This window comes from Marmota monax, unplaced genomic scaffold, assembly GCF_021218885.2.
Source record: "Marmota monax isolate L192 unplaced genomic scaffold, Marmota_monax_Labrador192_F-V1.1 WCK01_AAM20220418_F8-fsc00080, whole genome shotgun sequence".
Classification (NCBI taxonomy): domain Eukaryota; kingdom Metazoa; phylum Chordata; class Mammalia; order Rodentia; family Sciuridae; genus Marmota; species Marmota monax.
In genome coordinates, this window is record NW_026694750.1 from 8131901 (window position 1) to 8155299 (window position 23399).

Genomic DNA, 23399 nt, shown 5'->3' on the forward strand with positions numbered 1-23399 from the left:
TGGTAACTAAAATTCGGGAAGTAAACATTTCATTCAAGGGGGGAAAGAATCCCAATACCCCTCAACTTTTTTTATGCCCTTGTCTATTTCTTGTTAATCTTCTGCATTTTTGCATTTTCAGATCCATGGCTGTAACTTCAGTCGTCTCTTCAAAATGATTCAGGATGTTGCTGGACTTTTTAAAAAGTCCACAGCATAACTTGACATGGATATATGGAACACTAGTCCCATTTTAGCAAGTCTCCCAGGAAAGTTCTGAATTCTGTAGGCTGAGTGAGACTTAGGGACCCTGAAAAACAAAACTGCCCATGGATTTGAAAAGCATCTTTTCAAAAGAACAATGCAATAGCATCACACTGTGAAGCTCTCTCCCTGCTCTATTTTTGTACACGTTTAAAAAACAAAATTATAAGGGCTGGGGTTGTGGCTCAGTGGCAGAGCGCTTGCCTCACACACACGAGGCACTCGGTTCTATCCTCAGCACCACATAAAAATAAGTCAATATAATAAAGATTTTTAAAAAACTTATGGCTAGGGTTGTGGCTCAGTGGTAAAGTGCTCGCCTGGCATGTGTGGGGGCTGGGTTCCATCCTCAACACCACATAAAAATAAAGATGTTGTGTCCACTGAAAACTAAAAAATAAATATTAAAAAAATTCTCTCAAAAAAATGAAATTATTAAAACAAACAAAATTATGAGCCAGGAACAGTGACTGAACGCCTGTAGTCCCAGCAGCTCAGGTGGCTGAGGTGAGGATCACCTTAGCAACTTAGCAAGACCTTTCTCAGGTCTTAAGCAACTTTGAAAGACCATGTTTCAAAATAAATTTTAAAAAGTGGGATGCGGCTCAGTGATTAAGCACCTGTGGGCTCAATCTCTGGTACCAAACAACAAAACAAAATCAGCCAGGTGCCCATGGAGCAGACGTGTCATCCAAGGCGGGAAATGAAGCAGGAGGATCACAAATTCCTGCCAGGCTGAGTAATTAGCAAGATCCTGTCTCGAAATAACAAAAAGGACTGGGCATGTAGCTGGTAGAGCGCCTGTCGAGCATGTGCGAGGTTCTGGAGCACTGACTCTCCCCGCCAAATTACAACAAAAGTTCTTAACTGGTTTTATTTGCGATTCCAAAATGGGAGTGAATCGAATGACTGGACCCCTGAGCAGAGAAGTTGTTACGACAGAAAAATGTCTGATCATCCCAAATTTGCTCGCGTGGACAGGCTGGAGCGGGGCTTCCTGCAGCCAGAGCCCCGACGCTCGTTCCCCAGGCTAGGAAGGTTTCCGCTGCGTGGCGTGGCCTTAGCACCAGCGCGGCGCGGTGGTCCGTCGCGGGCCCTGGGCGGGAGCGCCGAGCGGACCCGGGCCCCCGGGAACCGCGGGAGGACGCAGCTCTTCCGCAACAGAGCGCTCAGCGCGTCGCCGAACCCGGCCGCCACTCGAGCAGACAAGCCCGGCGGTGGCGCCGCACGAAGGGTGCGGTCGCCTCCGTCCACCTATCGGCCTCAAAGAGATAGACCCAAACCAGTGTCGCTCTCGGGGCAGGACTCGCCCAGGACGGCGCCACGACGCCTGCGTCACCAGCCCGTGACGCTCAGAGCCACAGCACGCGAGGACTTCCTCGCCTCTAGTCCTAGACCGGAAGTTGCCTTGCCCCGTGCGTCATCAGCATGCGCCGACACAGGAAGTGGCGACACTCCTGACGCCTGACAGGAGCTGTTTCCTCTCCGAGTCCTGGGTCGGAATTCCCCAGCCCCTACTCTCGTGCGTCATCATCGGGCGCCAAAGCAGGAAGTGACGACGCTCCTGGCGCGCGCCGGCCGCTGTTTCTTCTCAGGCTCGGGGACCGGCGGCGGCGGCGGCGGCGGCGGTGGCGGCGGCGGTGGCGCTGGGGTGAGTGGCGGCGGGGCGGCCCGGGCATGGGAGCGCGGGGCGGCCGGCGGCCCCGAGGTCTCGCGAGCGAGCGGCCCTCGGGGCTGTAGGGGGCATGGGTTCGGCGGCGGTCGACCTTCCCGCTCCGCTGTCCAGTCGCGTCCCGCTCCGAGCTTCGGGCGGACGGGGTGGCGGGCCCCGGCGCTCTCCTGAGCCGTGCGGTCCTTCTCCGAACACCTGCCTCCCCCGGCCCCTCGGTGCCCTGTGACGGAGGGTGCAGCTGTCCAGCGGCCAGTGCCATCATCTAGCCCAGTGGTCTTTCTGACACATTCTTTTGACACCAAGGGCAGCGCTTGATGAGTGCCAGGCACTGAGCCAAGAGCTTTTAGCTGGATGATCTCCTGTAATCCTCGCGCGATCCCTTTCGGTAGGTGTTGTTCCCATCGGTGGGAAAGCCGAGTGCACTGTTGCCCAAGACCTCGGAGGAGCGAGAAGAGACGAGAGGCCAACAGTCACTTTTCAGAGCCCTCCTCACGAGGACTTATGCTGAAAACTCAAAAGTGACTAGGCTGAGGGTTCAGAAGCAGCAGAGCATCAAACCATAGTTTGCTGTGTCCCGAGGTCGCTTGAATTATGTTTCTTTTTGCAGCGTTTTAACTCAAATGGGTGATGAAAAGGACTCTTGGAAAGTGAAAACTTTAGATGAAATTCTCCAGGAAAAGAAACGAAGGAAGGAACAAGAGGAGAAAGCAGAGATAAAACGCTTAAAAAATGTAAGCTATGTTTTTTAAGTAAGTGATTTTCTTAAAGGAGATTTAATTTCTTTGCCCTCATTTTTCCATTAGAACAACGCTTCTTCGGTGAAGTTCTTTTGTACTTCCAAATGTCACAGGTGAGCCCAAATCTATTCTAAAAATTAACAAAAACATTCACATGCTCAGTTTACATTGAAGGCAGATTGATAACACTGAAGCTGTGTCTAGATAAGAATGTCTACGTGGAGAATAAAATGTTCTGAACCTAGAATCATTAGTGTGAACAGACTAACTTTTCTCATTTCATTATTAGCGTATTCATAGTACCATTTCCAAGTATTTTTAATATAGTGGGAACTTGCCTTAAAATTAATATGAATGTTTCGTATTTTTCTTGATTTGCATAACATATCAAAAGATTTTTAGTAATTGGATAAGAGGCATTGGCATTAGGAACCTCTTCTGATAAGATCAGGAACAGATTATTTCAAAGTATGTATATAAGTATTATATGAAGTATCAGAAGTATTTGGTGTACAAAATGTGGCTTAAGCCTCAGCAACTAACAGAGTCTAGTATCTTTTGTCATGTATGCTGGTTTTAAATTTTCTATCCCAGGTTTTGGGTTACAGAGAGTTGTAATTTTAATGCCATGGGATTTGAATTACTTTTTATATTGTGTAATATTTATCCTTTCAAAGTATGCGTGAAAGCTTCCTTTGGTATGTTGACAAAGTTTGGTTATCATTAAAAATACATTTATAAGAAAGTGACTAATTTTCTCTTTGTTTCTTAGTCTGATGACCGGGATTCCAAAAGGGATTCCCTTGAGGAGGGGGAGCTGAGAGATCACCGCATGGAGATTACAATCAGGAACTCACCATACCGACGTGAGGATTCTATGGAAGACAGGTGAGAATGCAAAGTCATTAGGAGCAAGAGTGAGCAGACTGGGGAGCACTCTACATGAACGAGGTCTTGACTGTCCTCACTGTTACTTGAAAAGCGTTGTGACTTCAGATACACCTCACAGTTGAGGCTAGATGGAGTCCATTATCCCTATTTTCTCTCTTACACAAAGACTGAATGAGCATGTATTCCTTTCTCAGTGATAATTCTTCAGTTAGGCCAGCACCACTTAGATCATACAATTAGATATTTGCATGTTGTTGAAAGTTTAAGATTCTATATGTATCTAAAGTAGAATGCTGAGAGGGCCACAGTCAGAAATGTTTAGCCCATTAAGTGAGTGTTTTCTTTTTTTGTTTTTGTTTTTGTGGGTTTGTGTGGATCTTTTTTTTAAAGAATTTTTGAGGGCTGGGATTGTGGCTCAGTGGTAGAGCCCTCGCCTGGCACGGGTGGGACCCGGTTTCGATCCTCAGCACCACATAAAAATAAAGGCATTTTGTTGTGTCCATCTACACCTAAAAAAAAATAAATAAATATACATATTTTTAAAAAAAAGAATTGTTGAGATCTTTAAGGTTGATAACATTTAAGCCCTTTTTAACAGCCTTACTGAGCTATAAATGACAAAATGAACTACAAAGATTTAAGTGTGTAATTTGATACTTTTGGGGGGGGGGTGCAGATAACCAGAGATTGAACTCAGGGACACTCCACCATTGAGCCACATCCCCAATCCTATTTTGTATTTTATTTATACACAGGAGTCTCACTGAGTTGCTTAGCACCTTGCTTTATTCTGAGGCTGGCTTTGAACTTGCAATTCTCCTGCCGTAGCCTCCAGAGCCACTGGGATTACAGATGTGTGCCACCGTGCCCAGCTTGATCATGTGTGTGTGTCTGTGTGTGTGTATGTTGCTAGGGATTGAACCCAGGGCCTTGTGCATGCAAGGCAAGCATTCCACCAACTGAGCTATATACCCAGCCCTTGATACATTTTTTTATTTTATTTTATTTATTTATTTATTTATTTTTTAATATTTATTTTTTAGTTTTCAGCGGACACAACATCTTTGATTGTATGTGGTGCTGAGGATTGAACCCGGGCCGCATGCATGCCAGGCGAGCGCACTACCGCTTGAGCCACATCCCCAGCCCCTTGATACATTTTTTTTATTTTTATTTTTTTTATTTTATTTTATTTTTAGAGAGAGAGAGAGAATTTTTTAATATTTATTTTTTAGTTCTCGGCGGACACAACATCTTTGTTTGTATGTGGTGCTCAGGATCGAACCCGGGCCGCACGCATGCCAGGAGAGCGCGCTACCGCTTGAGCCACATCCCCAGCCCGATACATTTTTTTAAATAACTTCACTTATATGGTGCTGAAGATCAAACCCAGTGCCTCACACATGCTTGGCAAGTGCTCTACCACTGAACCACAACCCAAGCCCCTACTGTATCTTTTTAAATGATTGATCAAATGCAGCTTTATTCTGTTGTGAATCTTGAATTTTTTTCTAAGTTGGAGAAACTGTAGTATCCTGGTTCTCTCTAGGCTTTGCAGCATGATGTGGTGTCTTGTATCTTATTTCAGAGGAGAGGAAGATGATTCTCTGGCTATCAAACCACCCCAGCAGATGTCTCGGAAAGAAAAGGCTCATCACAGGAAAGACGAAAAGAGAAAAGAGAAACGCAGGCATCGCAGCCATTCAGCAGAAGGGGGTACCAGTAGTCTTTGTGTTTTTCTCCTTTTTTCATGATCTGCCTTCTCCACACTATAGCAAAGGGAGTAGAAGTTTAATAAAAAAGTAAACTCCTTTAGAATAACCATTTCATTTTCCTTCTGGTGTTTTTTCTCTCTCATTACATTATTTTTAAATTTATTTATATGGAAAATAGTCAATCCAATAATTGGAGAAAAATACACACATAAAAAAGAATGGTTGTGGGGCTGGGCTGGGGCCCAGTGGTAGAGCGCTTGCCTAGCATGTGTGAGGCCCTGGGTTCTATTCTGAGCACCACACACAAACAAAAAAATAAATAAAGGTCCATTAATAACTTAAAAAAAAAAAAAAAGAATGGGTGTTTGGTCAAATCCAAGTAACAGATTTGGCTTGTTTAGAGGTTTAATCTCATGCCAGTATCAAGGGGTACTAAGGGGCACTAGGAACAGAGGGCCTTTTTAAAATTTCATTATTATAAATGCAGTTGGTTAATTAATTTAGTTTTATAATATAGAAGTCTGTCAAATAAAGGAACAAAACTTTGTAGTTTATGTATTGCTTTTATTTATTTATTTATTTTGGCATGGGGATTGAACCCAGGGGTGCTGAGTTATATCCCTGACCCTTTTTATTTATTTTGGGGGAGACGAGTCTCACTAAGCTGCCCCAGCTGGCCTCAAACTTGCAATCCCCTGCCTCATCCTCCACAGCTGCTGAGATTATAGGTGTGCACTACTACATTTGGCTCATCAAAGTTATGTTTTGGTAAACTAAGCTGTTTTTTCATGACACCTATCATTTCCTCTCAGGGAAGCATGCTAGAGTGAAAGAAAAGGAAAGAGAACACGAGCGTCGGAAACGCCATCGAGAAGAACAGGATAAAGCTCGCCGGGAATGGGAGAGACAGAAGCGGAGGGAGCTGGCACGCGAGCATTCCAGGAGAGAGAGGTGAGGCCTGCTCCATTCAGGAGCCTTCATCCAGGGCCATGATGGTCAGGGTCCTGCAGGGGCAGCGGAGCATTCCATACCTGAGCATGATTAGCGTAGAGCAGTATATGGACAGTGGGTGCAGCATGGCAGATGTTGGGTGGTGGTCACCTGGAGGAATGTCCTGCAGGAAGTGAGGCAGGTGTGTCTGAATTGACAGAGAAGCTGACCAAGGCCCCAGAACTCTGAGTAGCCTTCCACTCAAGGCTGGCATGGAAGTCATCATTAGCCAGTCATAGTTGTAACTCCCTGAGAGACTTGGTTTGGAGTGATGGTGGCAGGAGAAGGAAAACTGCAGGGCAATGCTGGAGGTCACAGGTGGGAATTCAGGCACACGGAGGTAAGGGTTAGGCCATGTGTGAGTCCCTGGAGGTGAAAAGGGTTGTGCAGCAAGGAGTTGCTCCTGGAGAATGCCCCTTTCACATCATGACATGAGTCACTTTCCCACAGGGAGGAATATGAAGTCTGCGTGTTTTTAGGGGTAGGTAAAGGTACCTTGATTCAGGTTGTGGTAAAGAGTGGGATAAAGCGGGGCTGGGGTTGTGGCTCATTGGAAGCATGCTTGCCTAGCTTGTTGAAGACACTGGGTTTGATACTCATCACCACATAAAAAAAATAAATAAACAAAATAAAGATACCTACAACTAAAAAAAAAAGGGTAAAGAGAAAGTCAGGGGCTGGGGTTGTGGCTCAGCACTAGATCACTCACCTAGCATGTGCAAAGCCCTGGGTTCGATCCTCAGCAGCACAAGAAAATAAATAAATAAATAAAGGTGGTGTGTCCAACCACAACTTAAGTCAGCTGAGCCCATGTCTATGAACCCTCCCAGGACAGTGCTCCAGAGAAGTCTCATGGTGGCATGGTTTATTTATTCAACAGGTGTTTCCTAAGCACCTGCTCAGTACCAGACTGTTCTGGGTGGTCTGACCTCAGAAAATAGATCACTTAGGGTCCTTTGGGTCACATTAAAAGTAGACTACAAGCTAGATGTAATCCCAACAGCTTGGGAGGCTAAGACAGGAGAATTGTGAGTTCAAAGCCAGCCTCAGCAATGGCAAGGCATTAAGCAACTCAGTGAAATCCTGTCTCTAAATAAAATACAAAACAGGGCTGGATATGTGGCTTAGTGGTCAAGTGCCCCTGAGTTCAATCCCTGGTCCCCCGCTCCCCCCCCCCCCGCCCCCGCCAAAAAAATAGACTATAATTCTTTCAGACAAATGGGGACAGGATAATAAAAGCAGATACCAGGGCCTCTGGATAGTCCGGGAGCTGGGATGTCACATTACTCTTAGTTGCCACCGGGACAGCTTGGACTCCCAGGAACAGGTGGCTTCAGCCTGGGTCTCTTCTCTTTGGCCCAGTCAAGGTTGAGTGCTGGGTCCACTTCCTGTGCATTGAATTCATGTCCAGGAAAAGCTTCAGAGCTGGCCTGCTGCATGGGAGGGTGGTGTCTGAATTGGAAGGCAGAGGTATTGCCCATTCTCAGCAGGCAGCACTGAACAGTGAGTAAAGAAAGTGTATGAGAAAAGTGTTAGTTGCTCTTAGTGCAGAGCAAGGTGGGAGACATGTGGCCCAGCAACAGCAGTCTGAGCCCAGTGGGGGTATGCAAGTCTCCAGCAGTGTGTAGGTGTCCGTGCTCATCCCACCGAGTACTGAGTATCAAGTGTGGCTTGTCCAGTGAGGCAGGATTAGAATGGGAGTCGAGTTTGGGGGATAGGGCTTTGAGCTTTTGTTTAGATTTACTGGAAGGCAAAGCAGGAAAGAGAACAGAGGGCATGTGTTGGCAGATTTCTGGTGTGGAATGAACGTGATCTGCCAGTCTTCTCCCAAAACACACCTTAAGGTGGACAAAATTCATTAAAACCCGCATTTGTGCTTTGGAAATTAACCAGAAGATAATCTGAAAAGTACACATACTTGGAAAGCTAATAAAAGTGGTTGAAAACAATAGAAATTGGCCCTCTAACCCAGAAGCTTCTCCCTCTGATGTCACCTCCCTGACCTTGATCAGTAGAGGTTCTGCTGGGCAGTACATCACAGGCCACAGTGTGTGGGAGGGATCATTCCATGCACAATGCTGGATGGCACCCTCCCTACCTGTTTAGATTTACTAGAAGTAGGTGAAACTCAGCACCATCTGCTGGTGTGAGGTAGTTCTGGGGATGTGCAACATGCACTTCATGATGCTTGAGCTACCATGCACTGGCTAGTCCTGGAGAAGCACCACAGGAAGGCTCAAGAAGCAAATGCACCTGGACCCCTCAGTGAGGAGGCCTTGCCGGCATGAGGTGTTGGTATCCAGTGCTTGCCAGCATCAGATTCCTGAGACTTGGATCAGAGAGATACTACAGAAATTATAGCAGAACTCAAGAGTTGATATACTTCATTATCTAAAATGTCCAATTTTAAACAAAATAAATTTGAGATCTACAGAGAAGTAAGAAAGTCTGGCCCAGGTCAAGAAAGAGAAGAGCCAGTGCTGAGTATTCCAGCTGTTAGATTTGGCAACAGTGTGGAAATAGGAGCTGAGTGAGCAGTAGGAGTCATCTACTCCTGAAGCTGGGGTTGTGGCTCAGTGGTAGAGCACTTGCCTGGCATATGTGAGGTACTGGGCTCCATTCTCAGCACCGCATATCAATAAATAAAGGCCCATTAAAAAAGAAGAAGAAGAAGTCATCTACTCTGAAGAACAAGGAGGGGCCAGCTGCAGTGGCACACACTTGTAATCCCAACTCAGAGACTAAGGCAGGAAGATCACAAGTACCCAGCCAGCCTCACCAACTTAGCTAGACTCTGTCTCTAGATAAAAAGGGCTAGATAAGCTACTTTTTATCTCTAGATAAAAAGTAGCTTAGTGGTAACGCACCCCTGGGTTCAATCCACATACATACCAGAAGAAAAAAAAAATGTAAGGAAAAGAAAAATTGTCAAGAGCTTCTGTGTAAGTGGGACAACATCCATTGTGCCCTCACAGTGCATTGGGATTTTCAGAAGAGAAGAAAGGCAGAAAGATGTTTTTCTAAATAGTGGTTGAAAACATCCCAAATTTGATAACAAAAACCATTGATCTGGAGCTGGGGTTGTGGCTCAGTGGTAGAGAGCTTGCCTGGCATGTGTGAGGTACTGGGTTTGTTTCTCAGTATCACATATAAATATATGAACAAACTAAAGGCCTATTTTTTTAAAAAAGTAAAGGAGTCTCTTTACAAAAAAAAAAAAATATATATATATATATATATATATATATTTATTTATTTATTTATTTATTTATTTATTTATCTGGGGCTGGGGCTCAGCAGTAGTGCACTTGCCTAGCATTTGTGAGGCACTGGGTTCAATTCTCAGCACTGCATATAAAAATAAAAGTCTATCAACAACTAAAAAAAAAAATTAAAAAAACCTCGTCTGAGTAGCTCAGTGAGCTCAGGTAGGGTAAACAGAGTCGCTCAAAGCCAGCTGGTAAGAGCCAGAGGGGACATGAAAGGTGGCAGGAGGAGCAAGTCATGGTGGCACACACCTGTAATCCCAGCAACTTGGGAGGCTAAGGCAGGAGGATTGTGAGTTCAAAGCCAGCCTCAGCAACAGCAAGGCACTAAGCAACTCAGTGAGACCCAGTCTTTAAATAAAATACAAAAAAGGGCTGGGGGTGTGTGGCTCAGTGGTAGTGGTTAAGTGTCCCTGAGTTCAATCCCTGGTACGCCCCCCTCCAAAGGAAAAAAAAATGTGGCATGAGGGTGGGAAGCTTGAGAACCAGCCGAGGTGGAGAATAAAGAATATCATCTTCCAAGACTGCCAAGGAAAACCAGATATTGTACCTGAAACGGCTTCTTTGCATTTTAAAGTGAAGAATAATAAAGACATCTCAAAACAAATCTAAAGGCTGATGGAATCTATTGTTAGCAAGCCTGCCTTGGAAGAAATGCAAAAGGAGACCTTCCTACTGATTGAAGTGACATCAGGTGGTAGCTCGAGTCCACAGGAATGAGAGGGAAGTGCTGGAGCCGGCGATGTAAAGGTGAACAGGAGTGTAAGCCAGGTGCGGTGGTGCACACCTCTAATCCCAGCAACTAGGGAGGCTGAGGCAGGGCGGGGATTACAAGTTCGAGGCCAGCCTCAACAATTTACCTGGGCCTTGAGCAATTTAGCAAGACCCTGTCTCAAAATAAAACATGAAAAAGGCTGAGGATGTGGCTCAGTGGTTAAATGCCCCTGGGTTCAATCCCCAGTACAAACAAACAAAAAGTAGTGCCTTTCTTAAAACTAACTGGTGTTAGCTATAAGAAAACACCAGTTAAGCCAAAGAATCCAAGTGTTTTGAAAAAGAAGAATCTTATAGGGTCAGATTTTCCTCTATGATATTACTGGAAATGATGTTGCTTTGGTTTTACTAGAGGAACACACAAATGATAATGATGGTTGTACTAGAGGTTTTTTTAACCTGGGTTAAAATTCCAATTTGAAATTCACTTATTTTAAATTCAGCTCAGATCATTGAAACTGCACGTATGTGCCTATCTACACTCTCTTTAAAAAGATATTTCATACGTAGATGATAAAGACCAAACCAATGGCTGCACTGTGGGACTGCTTTTTTTTTTTTTTTTTTTTCTCCTGGTGCTGGGGATTGAACCCAGGGCCTTGTGCATGCCAGGCAAGCACTCTACCAACTGAGCTCTATCCCCAGCCTCGACTGCTGCGTATTTGTTCTTGTTTTGCTTCTATTCATGTTGTAGAAAATGAAATTAGCATGACGCTCCAATTCTGCTATCCTTTGATACTTATAAAAATGTATTAAGTTTTACTACATTGTGCTTTTCAAAGCCATAATTCTTAAATTTGTTTTTGCATATTGTTTGCTAATACTTTATTTTAATAAACCTCAAAATCTGCTTAAAAAAAAAAAAAAACTAAATCCAGCTCTTCTCAGTGCTGATTCTCCAAGATGAAAGATCTGTGAAGCAGTAGTTCTGGAGCACTGTGCTGTACCTAACGCTGTGCGTGATATCACACAGAGCAGGCAGGAAGGGAGAGAGCTGTGTCATAACAGTCGCTATATTTCAGTGGGAATTAGCATTAATCTGATGTGAAGTGTATTGCAGTCCCTAAAGCAACCACTATGAAATTAATGAGGCCTATGCCTGGAATTCCAGTTACTGCAGAGGCTGAGACAGGAGGATTACAAGTTTGAGACCACTCCTGGCAATTTAGTGAGAACCTGTCTCAAAAGTTTTAGGAAAGATCTAGAGATACAGTTTAGTGCTTGTCTAGCATGTCCAAGACCCTTGGTGTAATCCCCATTACAGCAAAAATAAACATCAGACTTTACAATTCTGAAACTGACAAGCTTCCTCCAGCCAAGACTTATTACATAGATGGCTATGGGTGCAGGGCTGTGACCTGACCCACCAGTCTATTCAGATCTCACCAACTTCCACATGACCATTTGTCTGTGTGTTTGATGATACTTAAAAACATGGATTAGCTATTTGGGTTGCACTTGAACTCTGGGAACACAAAAATTAACTTCAGAGCAATTCTAGACATCTGGTCGTTTGATGTTGCAGGAACACATTCTCTAGTCACTGATACTACCTGCATGTCAGGTGAGACGCTTGCTGTCGTAATAGAGCTGCAGGAAGACACTAGCACCAGGGTTTTTGATTTCTGACAAGTATCTGTCTTGTTTTGCAAGTACTTCGTTTTGTCCTGGTGTGTGCCCTCAGAAGTGGCACTCGGGAACGTGTGCACTTACGTCTTAACTCTTTGGCCCTCTGCGCAGTGACAGTGCGCAGAGCCGGGTTCTCGGTTCAGCTGGACTGAAGGCCTGGCGCCTCCTTCCGCAGGGACCGCCTGGAGCAGCTGGAGAGGAAGAGGGAGCGGGAGCGCAAGCTGAGGGAGCAGCAGAAGGAGCAGCGCGAGCAGAAGGAGCGGGAGCGCAGGGCCGAGGAGCGGCGCAAGGAGCGGGAGGCCCGGAGGGAAGGTGGGTGGAGGGAGGGAGGGAGGGAGGGAAGGTGGGCGGAGGGAGGGAGGGCGGAGGGAAGGTAAGCGGAGGGACTGCCCCTGCTCCGCAGGCCTCCCGGGCTGCTCCCCGGAGGGTGACCAGCAGTGCCACGGGTTAGGGGGACTCTGCAGACTGACCCTGCCCTGGGCTGTGCCCCAGGGGTTGGCCTGGGCCGGCTGAGAGGCAGGACAGGCTGAAGGGAAAGCAGGCCCAGGGGCCCTGCGGTGGAGGCTCTAGGGCCGAGGCGCTGCTGTCCAGTGCCCACTGCCGGCTGTGCTTAGGCTCTTGCTCCTGTGCTGTCTTTGCCCTATTTTTCTAGTTTTACACGTCAAAACCCATGCTTGCCATCGTGACCGTTTTTAAGGATGTTTACGTGGCTTCCCCTCCACCCGTGTCCAGAACCGTTTCCTCTGGGGAGACTGAGGGATGCCGTTGCACACCAGGTTCCGCTGTTCTGCTCTGCGGGGCGCCCAGGGCTTTGTGGCCCGGCTGACTGTGGCTCACAGCCGCGTCGTCCACGCCCGGTTCCCTTGTGCCAGAATTTACTCCCTTGAAGATCAGCTGGTGGCAGGAACTAGCGTGTGTCCTTTTCCTATTTGCTTTCTCTGGGCTTTGTTGCCTTTTTGTCCCTTATGTCCTGCACTACTGTGGTCTTTGGTGTTTTGTTGAACTTGTAGTGAAATGTCTAAGTCCCTCTCTCATTCCCTTTCCTGTATACTCATATCTGTTTTTATTGTTACACCAAGGGGATTATATTTAGCATCCTAAAGTGCTACACCAATTTGCATTGATGCCATCTTCAATTCAGAAATATGCAAAACCCTTGTTCTCTTAAATCTTCATCCCCACCTGTTTTAGTTGTTGTCACAAAATTGCATTTTTGTATATTGGCTGTCCGTAAATATAAACTAGTAACTTTTATCCAGGCATTATAGCTTATGAATGTAAGCTCAGTAGCTTTGGAAGATGAATGAAGCAGGAGGATTGAAAGATCAAGGCCAGCCTCAGCAGTTTAGGGAGACCTTGTTTCAAAATAATAATTTTAAAAGGGCTGGGAGCTGGGTGTGGTGGCACATTCCTGTAATTCCAGTGGCTCAGGAGGCTGAGGCAGGAGGATCGTGAGTTTAAAGCCAGCCTCAGCAAAAGCCAGGCACTAAGCAACTCAGTGAGACCCTGTCTCTGAATAAAGTACAAAATAGGGCTGGGGGACGCTGCTCAGTGGTCCAGTGTCCCTCAGTTCAATCCCTTGTCGCCACCCCCACCCCCGCCAGAACAAAGAGGACTGGAGAATGTAGCTCCTTGGTAAAGTACCAAAATAAATAAAATAGCCTACTAAATCATGTAGCAAGCAAAAAACTGGAGTTGGAATTGTTATAGTAACACCAGTGCTTCTCATCCCTGTATTTAGCTTTACTTATATTTTCATTCTTGCTCTTGGCTTTGAGTTTACTTCTGATGGTCCTCTCTTCTCCTTGTGGGACATCCTTGAGTTTTTTTTTTTTTTTAGATGGACACAATGGCTTTATTTTATGGTTTATTTTTATGTGGCTCTCAGGATCTACCCAGTGTCTCATGCCTGCTAGGCAAGTGCTCTGCCGCTGAGCTACAGCCTCAGCCCCATCACTGCGTTTTTCCTGCAGGACCGTCAAGTGATGTGGACCTCTGTGGCTCTTGCGTGTCCAGTTCATCTCTCCCTCTCTTCCTAGGAATTATTTTGAACACAACTAGTATAGCACTTTTGGCGGTAGTTTTTTTTTCTTGCACCACTTAGAATTCATCAGCCTGACACCTTGTGGCTCAGTTGCTGGTGGCATACATCTAAGGACCTCCTGTGTGTGACCACTCACTTCTCTTTCTGCGTTCATGATTCTGCTTTGTCTTATGTGGTTTTTCTTGTTTTTGTTTGTTTTCTTGCTTCTTTTTTGGCAGCGCTAGGAATGGAACTCAGTGTGTTGTACATGCCAGGCAAGTCCTCTACTCCCAAGCTGGACCCCCTTGCGAGGGTTTCTTTTCTCTTTTTCTTTCCTTTTTTTGAGATAGTGTCTTGCTAAGTTGCTGAGGCTGGCCTCAGACTTGGGACCCTCCCATCTCAGCCTCCCAAGTCACTGGGATTACGGGGGTGGCCACCACACGATGCCCGTGGGCCTCCGAGTTCGTCCTTCTGGGAGCTTGTTGTGCTTCCTGAATGTTAACGTGTGTGTCTTTGGAAACACGTGGGGCGTTCTCAGCGATGCCTCTTCAGGTCCTCGCTCTGCTCCTTTCTCTCCACTCCCTGGCTCCTGGGCTGTAGGCTGGTCCTTCTGCCATGCAGCTGTTGTTCTTTCTGTCCCTGAGACTGGCTCTCCCCTGCCCTGACCTCAGCTTCACTGATTTCTTTCTTGCCTGCTCAGCTCTGCTTTGAACCCCTCTCGTGGTTGTTCCTTTATTGACATGTCGACCTCTAGAGCAGTTGAGTTTTCTTAGGGTTCCTCCCTCCTTTTTATTTTTTACTTTATTGTTTTTTTTAAGATTGACTTTTTTTTTGGTAGTTGTAGGTGGACAGAATGCTTTGTTTTCTCTGCTTATTTTCATTTTCATGTGGTACTGATTGAACCCAGAGCCTCACGCATGCTAGGCAAGTGCTGTACCACTGAGCCCCAGCCCAGCCCAGGGTTCCTCTCTCTTGACTCGCGTTGCCATATTGGTGCATTGTTTTATTGTAGTTCTTTTTTTTTTTTTTTCAGTTGTTGATGGACCATTGTTTTATTTATTCATTTATATGGTGCTGAGAATTGAACCCAGGGCCTCACCCGCGCTAGGCCAGTGCTCCACCCCTGAGCCCCAGCCTAGCCCTTACTGTAGTTCTTTTAGACAGTTGTCCCAGAGTCTTACTTTTGCTTCTTTGTACAAAGGTGATTTTGTGTGTTGGGGGGGTGCTGGGGATTGAACGCAGGGTCTTGTGCATGTAAGACAAGCACTCTACCAACTGAGCCATATCCCCAGCCCCAAAGGCAATTTTTAACAACGATTTGAAGAGCCCTGTTCTCAGGTGGTGCTGTTGGAAGGGTCGCAGCAACAACCTACTCATGCTGTGTTCACACCCAGATGGGCAAGGCCTCCAAGGGCTGATTGAGCCCCAGGACCAGTGGTTGTTGTCCTGTTCCTCCTGGGCCTGGTGCACAGGGAGCTCTGTCCCGCCCCGTCACCTTTGGGCCACACCTGGGCAGCCAGCAGGGCCACGCATGGTGAAAGCTTGCCCCTCCCCAGTCCCAGGGTAGGTGGTTTCCTTGCCGGGGGCTAAGGCATGTGGGCTGGGGTGTCATGGAAGGGCTTGGATGCAGATGCCAGTGTGTTCTCTGCTGAGGGCTCAGGTCTACTCTTGCCACCTCCTTTTACCTTGAGACTTCTCTTACTTACTTCCTAATGCTGGGGTTGAAACGGGGCCTCACGTGTGCCAGGCAGCACTCTGCCCGTGGGTGGCACCCAGCCTCCTCCAGGCGCTGCCGCACGTTGTCCTCAGGCAGTGTGCCTTCAGGTCTCCAGGATGGCTTCCCTCAGTTTATTTTTTTTCCCTGTTTCTTGGAATGTCTTATGATTTTGTGGTTGTTGTTGGAAACTGGACATTTGTTATAGTTCTGGAAATGAGACCCTCCCAGGACTGCCACGTTGCTGTGGAGCTTGTTAGTACTCTCAGTGCTGAGGACCAGCCTGGCACACCTTCCAGCATCCTGTCTGAGCCTGTGCCTGTCTCTGGGCCTACAGGGGCACTCCAGTTTTCCTCCTATATGCAGTTGCTTTAATGTCCTTGTCCTTAAATGTCTGGCTTCCAAAAAGGGATTTAAAAAAAAAAAAGTGGGGATTAGGGCTCCCGGTGGTGAACCCTCTGGAGGTCACCCTAGCCAGGGGAGGATGCAGCATCAACAGCTGCAGCCTTGTTCCTGTGGTGAGATGCAGCAGCAGGGTGCAGTCTCTGGTGTTGGAAGGCAGGATTCTCTCACCCATCCTCCTCCTGCAACTGCTCTGGAAACTCATGCGCAACTCCTTGCCCTAGAGACCAGAGCCAGAAGCTGCTGCTTTGCTAAGAGCTGAAATTGACCAGAATTAACCATGGTTTGCTGTCAAAGCCTCCCCTGAAATTTGCATACCTACTCTATAGAGTTTCACATTAATTGCATAAGACGGATTCTGTCCTATGTCTTCCTGTGTGGCCCCTGGGTTATCAGGATTATCCTGTGGCCTTCAGGTTAGAGCTTGTTCTCCCGGGTTTATTGGCTTTTGGCTCCAATGCTGTTGGGTGTGTCTGTCCAGGTGTGTGGAGTGGGACCTGGGGGGCTGTGTGTTGTCAGCCAGGCTGCTGCCAGCACCCATTCTCCCTCTGTCCTATGGGCCCCAGTCTCTGCACACCATCGCACAGTGCGGGAAGACCACAGTGACAAGGGGAAGGCCAGCCACTGGAGCCGCAGCCCGTCACGGCCACCAAGGGAACGCTTCGAGCTTGGAGACGGCAGGAAGCCAGGTGAGCCCGGGCTCATACTTGCTTGGAGCCAGCACAGGGTGTCTTTTTTTTTTTGGGGGGGGGGGCGGGTTGAACATAAAAATTTGCTTAACAATTTATAAAATTAAGGAACACCCAGCTGCATGATTTCCTGTCACAGTGCCCTGTGTCTCAAGGGGACTGGATCAGTGACCCATTTCTCAACTGAGACAGTCATTTGTTGCCAGTCCTTTTGGGAATTGTCTCCCAGTTAAAAACACGTGGGTGAACTTTTACACGTAGAGGGAAGGTGTGAGAGATAACGTCTGAATTTTGGGTGGTACTATGTTGCTAACCTAAAAACATTTCCCTAAATTCATCTTTGCTGGTTTATTTCACAAGTGAAAGAAGAGAAAATGGAAGAAAGAGACCTGCTGTCTGACCTCCAGGACATCAGTGACAGCGAGAGGAAAACGAGCTCAGCTGAGTCCTCCTCAGGTACTGAGCCTCCTGGCCAAGGCCCTGCAGCTGCTGCCCAGGGAAGGCCAAGTGTCACCTTGTGGCTATTTTCTCCTGCAGCAGAATCAGGTTCGGGCTCAGAGGAGGAGGAAGAGGAGGAAGAAGAGGAAGAGGAGGAGGAAGGGAGCACCAGTGAGGAGTCAGAGGAGGAGGAGGAGGAAGAGGAGGAGGAGGAGGAGGAGGAGACTGGGAGCAATTCTGAGGAGGCCTCCGAGCAGTCTGCAGGTGAGGAACTGGTGGGTCTCTATGGTCTTTGTTGACGGAACAGCATTGTGTGTTCACGGGAGGGTTTGGGAACTGCAGGAGCGTCCTTCGAAGTCTGACTTAGCATTTCCAGGGTGGAGCTGCCTTCCTCTGTGGGACTTGAGTGAGAGCCCAGAAGAGCCCGGAGCTCACACTGAGCTCGGAGCTGTCAGGGCCGGGCTTCTGGGGGTTCCCAGGCCCGCACTCAACCAGCGCTCTTTTCTCCTACAGAGGAAGTGAGCGATGAAGAGATGAGTGAAGAGGAAGAGCGAGGAGACGAGAACCACGTCCTGGTTGGTGAGCAGCTCCCTTAGCAGCTGGCCCTGTCCTCACTTGTCCCTGCAGGGAGGACACCAGGATACAGCAGTGGCCCTCTGAGTCTGTGCTGATGTAACTTAGCCAAGAGCATCTTTAATTGCGGAGCATCCTCTAAGGGCCCGCTGTGACTTGGACGCTGGATGGAGGAGGCTGGGGAGTGCCACTCTAGGTCTAATCCTAAGAGGGAAGGAAGCTGCACTGGACAGCAGGTCCTGGGTCATCAGGGGTGGACACTCTCTTGAGAGTGGAGGGCTGGTGTGGCCTCCAACAGGCAGCAGCGCTCTCGTGAGGTTCTGGGGCATGAATTCTGGGCATGCCCACCCTGCGTAGCACCTGCTCATGTCCTCAGAACATCCGGCTCAGCCAAGTGTACTGGGACTGCAGACCTGTGGGCCTTTGTCCAGGGAACAGGCCCTGCAGCAGCACCTGGTGTGGAGGATATAGGATGTGTGGCCTCTCCAGCCCTCAGGTCCCCCCAGATTAGGAGGAGTGTTGGTGCTCTTTACTTGTTCCATAATTAGGTTTAACTTTTAAAGTTCCAGAGTCACGATTTGACCGAGATTCCGGGGACAGTGAAGAAGGGGAGGAAGAAGTGGGTGAGGGGACCCCACAGAGCAGCGCCCCAACCGAAGGGGACTACGTGCCTGACTCCCCAGCCCTATCGCCTATTGAGCTCAAGCAGGAGTTGCCCAAGTACCTGCCAGCCCTACAGGTCAGGCCCCCTGCCCCCTCGCCTGAGCTGGATCCCTGCTATGGTGGCCAGAGATACAGGTGTCTGAGCACAAGTGTCCTATGAAGCAAGGTCACTGGGCCACACATGGTGACCCACCTCCTGTGACTCCTGGTCATGGTCCTTCTTAGTGGCTGGCAGTACTGAGCAGGTGTCCTGGGTGCCAGGAGATGCTTGCTTTCATTTTTGCCTTTGCTTTGACCCTGGATAGGTGGGTTGGGAGGGGCACCAAGGCCTCCTCAACACCCGCCCATGCTGAGAGTGTGTCAGCACAGGTACGCAAGGTGGTGACTTCTCTTCAGGGAAACAGCAGCTAGTGAGGCTGCCTTGGGGAAGAGGAGAGGGCTTGGTGGCCCCCAGGGCCCTGGAGCACCACCACAGGCCCCTGACATTAGTGCCATCGTAGGAAAGATACTGTCTGACGGATCCAGCAGGCCCGTTGCTGGCCCCCTGGTCCTTTCTCCAGTGAGAGCCTGCCATGTGCTGCAGAGCGTGGCCCCCACCCCTTGGAGGAGGGCAGCCGCACATGGCAGGCGGGCTGTGCTCTCCCCGGGTGTCATCTGCGGGAGGGGTGCTTTACGTAGGAGACGCCCGGTGGCCCTGGCTGGTGCTGCCCTTGTTTCACATTCACATACTAGGTAGTTCCAAAGACACGAGAACGGAGTACTTCTGGTCCTGGGTCACTTACACATAGGCACGCATCTACATGCACCAGCCTCCTGAGGATGTTTGTGGGGTCTTCTGTGTACCTGCCCTGTGCACGGAGTGATGTGGTTGTGGGTGAGACCTCAGGCCAGTGTGGCTGCTCAGCCCTCGCTCTGTGCTTCCCTCCAGGGCTGCCGGAGTGTGGAAGAGTTCCAGTGTCTCAACAGGATTGAAGAAGGTACCTATGGTGTGGTCTACAGAGCCAAGGACAAGAAAACAGGTGGGGAGAGTCCTAAGTGTCCCCAGTGGGGCCAGCAGGGCCTGGGTAGCCAATCCCTAGCCCATTCTAGCACAGGCAGGGGTCCCTCCTGAGGAGGTCCAGTCAGTGGTGCAGGCTCAGCCTTAGAAGTCCTGGTGACAGACACCACTTTCCATGGAAGGCCCTCTCTGGGAGGGAGGGGTGTTGAGCGGCCTACATCAGCAGAGGCCTAGGCAACTGGTTCTATACCCTCTGACCTCGACCGTGTCCACATAGCTTCAGCCCATGTTTGCTGAATGTGGGTTAATCTCTGCATGGCCCCAGGATCTTTGGATTAGATCTTACCCTCTCCCTGTCCCTGTGCCTTGCAAACACCAGGTCTTATCTTGAGCCCCTTGGTGCCTCTAGAAACCAGAGTCAGCCTGACTTGGCTCACTGCTGGCTGTGACAGCAGGCAGCACACTCTTATTTATTTTGCATTCCTAGATATTTACTTCAGGTCATCTTGCATGCTAGGCAATTGCTGCACCACCAAATTACATCCCTAGTCCTTTTTATTTTATTTATTTATTTATTTTAATATTTCTATTAGTTGTTGATGGACCTTTATTTATTTATATGTGGTGCTGAGAATCAAACCCAGTGCCTCACACATTCTAGGCAAGCGCTCTACCACTGAGCCATAACCTCAGCCCCTTAATTTATTTTTTAAAAATATATATTTAGCTGTAGAGGGACAGGATACCTTTATTTATTTATTTGTTTGTTTGTTTGTTTATTTATTTATTTATATGTGGTGCTGAGGATCAAACCCAGTGCCTCACGTGGGAGACGAGCTCTCTACCCCAGAGCCACAACCCCAGCCCCTCCTTTTTATTTTTTGAGATGGCATCTTGCTAAGTTGCTGAGGCTGGCCTTGAACTTGAACCTAAGATCCTCAGATCCTCCTGCCCCAGCCTTCCAAGCAACTGGGATCACAGCCGGAACAGGAGCACCTACTGTGAAATAACAAATGCTTCTTAAACAAATTAAGTCCTGACTAAACACACCGGAGATGTTTAACCTATTTGTGTGTTTTCTTAGCCTGTCTATCCGTGGCTTGCTTTCTTTTCAGATGAAATTGTGGCTCTGAAGCGGTTGAAGATGGAGAAGGAAAAGGAAGGCTTCCCAATCACATCTCTGAGGGAGATCAATACCATCCTCAAAGCCCAGCACCCCAACATCGTCACTGTTAGGGTGAGCTTGGCCCCCATCCTTGGCACACCCTCTCTGGGCAGGAGGCCTGGGAGAGCCAGTGGCCACAAGGGTGGGCTGGAGGACATGCCAGTACTCACAGACACTCGTCCCCCAGGAGATCGTGGTGGGCAGCAACATGGACAAGATCTATATTGTCATGAACTACGTGGAGCATGACCTCAAGAGCCTCATGGAGACCATGAAGCAGCCGTTCCTGCCAGGTAACACCTGCCAGGTGACACCATGGGCACAGAGGAGGGCACCTGCTTGCTCAGCCCTGAGCTGCAGTTCAGACACGCTGCCCTCTGCCACATCAAAGGGGCTGTCAGAGCAAAGGCAGGAGCAGTGTCCTTATAGTGACCGTGGTGACACTCTGTGGTGTGCAGTGACCAGTAGGCACAAGGGCCACCCTGGGCTGGAAGCATTCTCAGATAACCATCTCCCAGAAGTCTCTGGTTGCTACTGAGGGCATAGATAACCCTTGAGGGCCCTGGGCCTCTGGGGGGCTCATGGCGGGTGGGCCATGAGTGTGACCCTGTCACTTGCCAGGGGAGGTAAAGACCCTGATGATCCAGCTGCTGCGTGGGGTGAAGCATTTGCATGACAACTGGATCCTGCACCGGGACCTCAAGACGTCCAACCTGCTGCTGAGCCACGCCGGCATCCTCAAGGTGGGCCCCGGCAGCCTCTCCCAGGGGTCCTGTCCCCGCCACACCTCACAGCTTGCCCTCTGTTTCTTCAGGTGGGTGACTTTGGGCTGGCTCGGGAGTATGGGTCGCCCCTGAAAGCCTACACCCCGGTCGTGGTGACCCTGTGGTACCGGGCCCCAGAGCTGCTGCTTGGCGCCAAGGTGAGTATCAGGTCTGAGACCCTCCTTTGCCTCAAGGTGGACTCCAGGGACACTGGCCCAGGGGCCTGAACCGTGTCCTCTGGACTCCTAGGAATACTCCACAGCTGTTGACATGTGGTCAGTGGGCTGCATCTTCGGAGAGCTGCTAACACAGAAGCCCCTGTTCCCTGGGAAGTCGGAAATTGATCAGATCAACAAGGTGTTTAAGGTGGGTATGGGGACCACGCCGTGCTGTGGATGTTGGCCCTTCTGGTCAACTGGCACCATGAGGAGCAGCAGCAGGGTGTGTACAGGATGGGTTTGGGCTGCAGTCCCGAGGCCACAGTGTGGCCTCTCAGTGACCTGTCCTCACTGAGAACCATGACTCAGGTATCAGTGCCATAGGCCAGTGGGCAGGATCTTTCCTGGCAGGGCAGGGCAGTTCAGCTCAGGCATCCCTGTCTTCCAGGACCTGGGGACACCTAGTGAGAAGATCTGGCCTGGCTACAATGACCTCCCGGCTGTCAAGAAGATGACCTTCAGTGAACATCCCTACAACAACCTTCGCAAGCGCTTTGGGGCCTTGCTCTCAGACCAGGGCTTCGACCTCATGAACAAGTGAGTCCCAGAGATGACTGGTCTGCAGCTGCAGGAGCACCAGCCCTGAGCTGCTTACACCCTTCCACAGCTGCCCTAGTGACTCACACCCTGATCCTGCACACCCAGGCCTTCAGGGTACACTGGAGGCTCTAGGTGGCAGGTACCCCCTTGGCCTCCCACCCCTGCCTGCCCACAGCACCCACCTGGTCAACACAGGCTGGGCTCTGGGCCCTGAGGCAACCATGCACACCGCACCCCCTCCCACATGGTGCCCAGTGCCCCAAAGCTGTTTCTTCCAGGTTCTTGACCTACTTTCCCGGGAGGAGGATCAATGCCGAAGATGGCCTCAAGCACGAATATTTCCGCGAGACCCCTCTCCCCATTGACCCCTCGATGTTCCCCACATGGCCTGCCAAGAGCGAGCAGCAGAGGGTGAAGCGGGGCACGAGCCCCCGGCCCCCTGAGGGTGGCCTGGGCTACAGCCAGCTGGTGAGGGGCAAAGCCCACAGGGTCCCCAGGGGGGTGGGCTGTCTGGGTCACAGCCCTCACAGTATCCACCTCACTTTGCAGGGGGACGATGACCTGAAGGAGACGGGCTTCCACCTCACCACCACCAACCAGGGGGCTTCGGCTGCAGGCCCTGGCTTCAGCCTCAAGTTCTGAAGCTCAGCAGCCTGGCTGGTGGTGAGGACCCAGACCTCAGCCAGGGCTGACCCCAGGCTGGGCGCGCCTCCTCTCACTTGGCTTCCACGTGGTGATTTTTATATTATTTTGATTTGTACATTTGTAGAATTAAATTGCATTTTCCTTGCTGTGGAAGGAAAGGCTGACTGCTTTCAGCTGTGTTGACGTGCCCAGTGGGGAAGGGCGCATGTCTACAGATGCCAGTGTGAATGGACACCCCTTCCCATGAGCCAGCTTGGACTAGAGCAGCTCGGGGTTCACTGCTTGTCCATCTTGGGGCTGGAGGCCTGTCTGCGTAGACAAGCAAGGCTTTCAGACCAGCCCTGTCCACAGGTTTAGGTCCCGTCCTTAGCCCTGGGCGTGGGGCAGCCTCAGCCACAGCGTGCTTCATGCACATGCCTTCCTGTTGACATCCAGCAGTTAGGCTTGAGGGGCGCTCTGGGGTGGCCTTGCAGCCAGCTGGCCCCAAACTGCGCCCCCTGGGTGCACCCAGGAGGAGGGCTTCTGGCTACCTGGGCTTGGGGATGACTGGATCAAAAGGGACCCCATGTGGGCTGGTCCTTCCTGTTGGGTTGGTGTCCTGCTCCTGATCTAATCAAGGAGTGTTAGCCTTGTGCAGCAGCAGATGCCCAC

At 49.4% G+C, this 23399-nt stretch overlaps 1 protein-coding gene across 5 annotated transcripts; it reads left to right on the top strand.

The window, feature by feature from the left end:
- The first annotated feature begins 1776 nt into the window (after positions 1-1776).
- Positions 1777-22906, top strand: Cdk11b (cyclin dependent kinase 11B). Of its 5 annotated transcripts, none has more exons than XM_058572613.1 (20): positions 1777-1894; positions 2719-2765; positions 3425-3540; positions 5132-5259; positions 6071-6209; positions 12093-12229; positions 16623-16745; positions 17106-17201; positions 17283-17447; positions 17697-17762; positions 18320-18495; positions 19348-19438; positions 20532-20653; positions 20769-20874; positions 21203-21324; positions 21396-21503; positions 21595-21711; positions 21952-22100; positions 22382-22571; positions 22653-22906. In XM_058572613.1, exons 2-20 carry the CDS (start codon positions 2757-2759, stop codon positions 22743-22745), a joined length of 2253 nt encoding a protein of 750 aa, XP_058428596.1. In that variant the 5' UTR covers positions 1777-1894; positions 2719-2756; the 3' UTR covers positions 22746-22906. The 5 variants fall into 5 exon arrangements, with proteins under 5 accessions (XP_058428596.1, XP_046280579.1, XP_058428595.1 ...); XM_046424623.2 differs by lacking the exon at positions 2719-2765 and adding an exon at positions 2523-2646 and having other exon boundaries at positions 1778-1894; XM_046424624.2 differs by lacking the exon at positions 1777-1894 and adding an exon at positions 2522-2646.
- Positions 22907-23399: the final 493 nt, after the last annotated feature.

What these genes read in the sequence shown, in the direction of transcription:
- Cdk11b (XM_046424623.2), top strand. Translation starts at nt 2,536, where the DNA reads ATGGGTGATGAAAAGGACTCTTGGAAAGTGAAAACTTTAGATGAAATT. An exon ending in AGATAAAACGCTTAAAAAAT is followed by an intron (nt 2,647 to 3,424) that starts GTAAGCTATGTT and finishes TTTGTTTCTTAG; the next exon opens with TCTGATGACCGGGATTCCAA. An exon ending in CGAGAACCACGTCCTGGTTG is followed by an intron (nt 17,763 to 18,319) that starts GTGAGCAGCTCC and finishes TAACTTTTAAAG; the next exon opens with TTCCAGAGTCACGATTTGAC.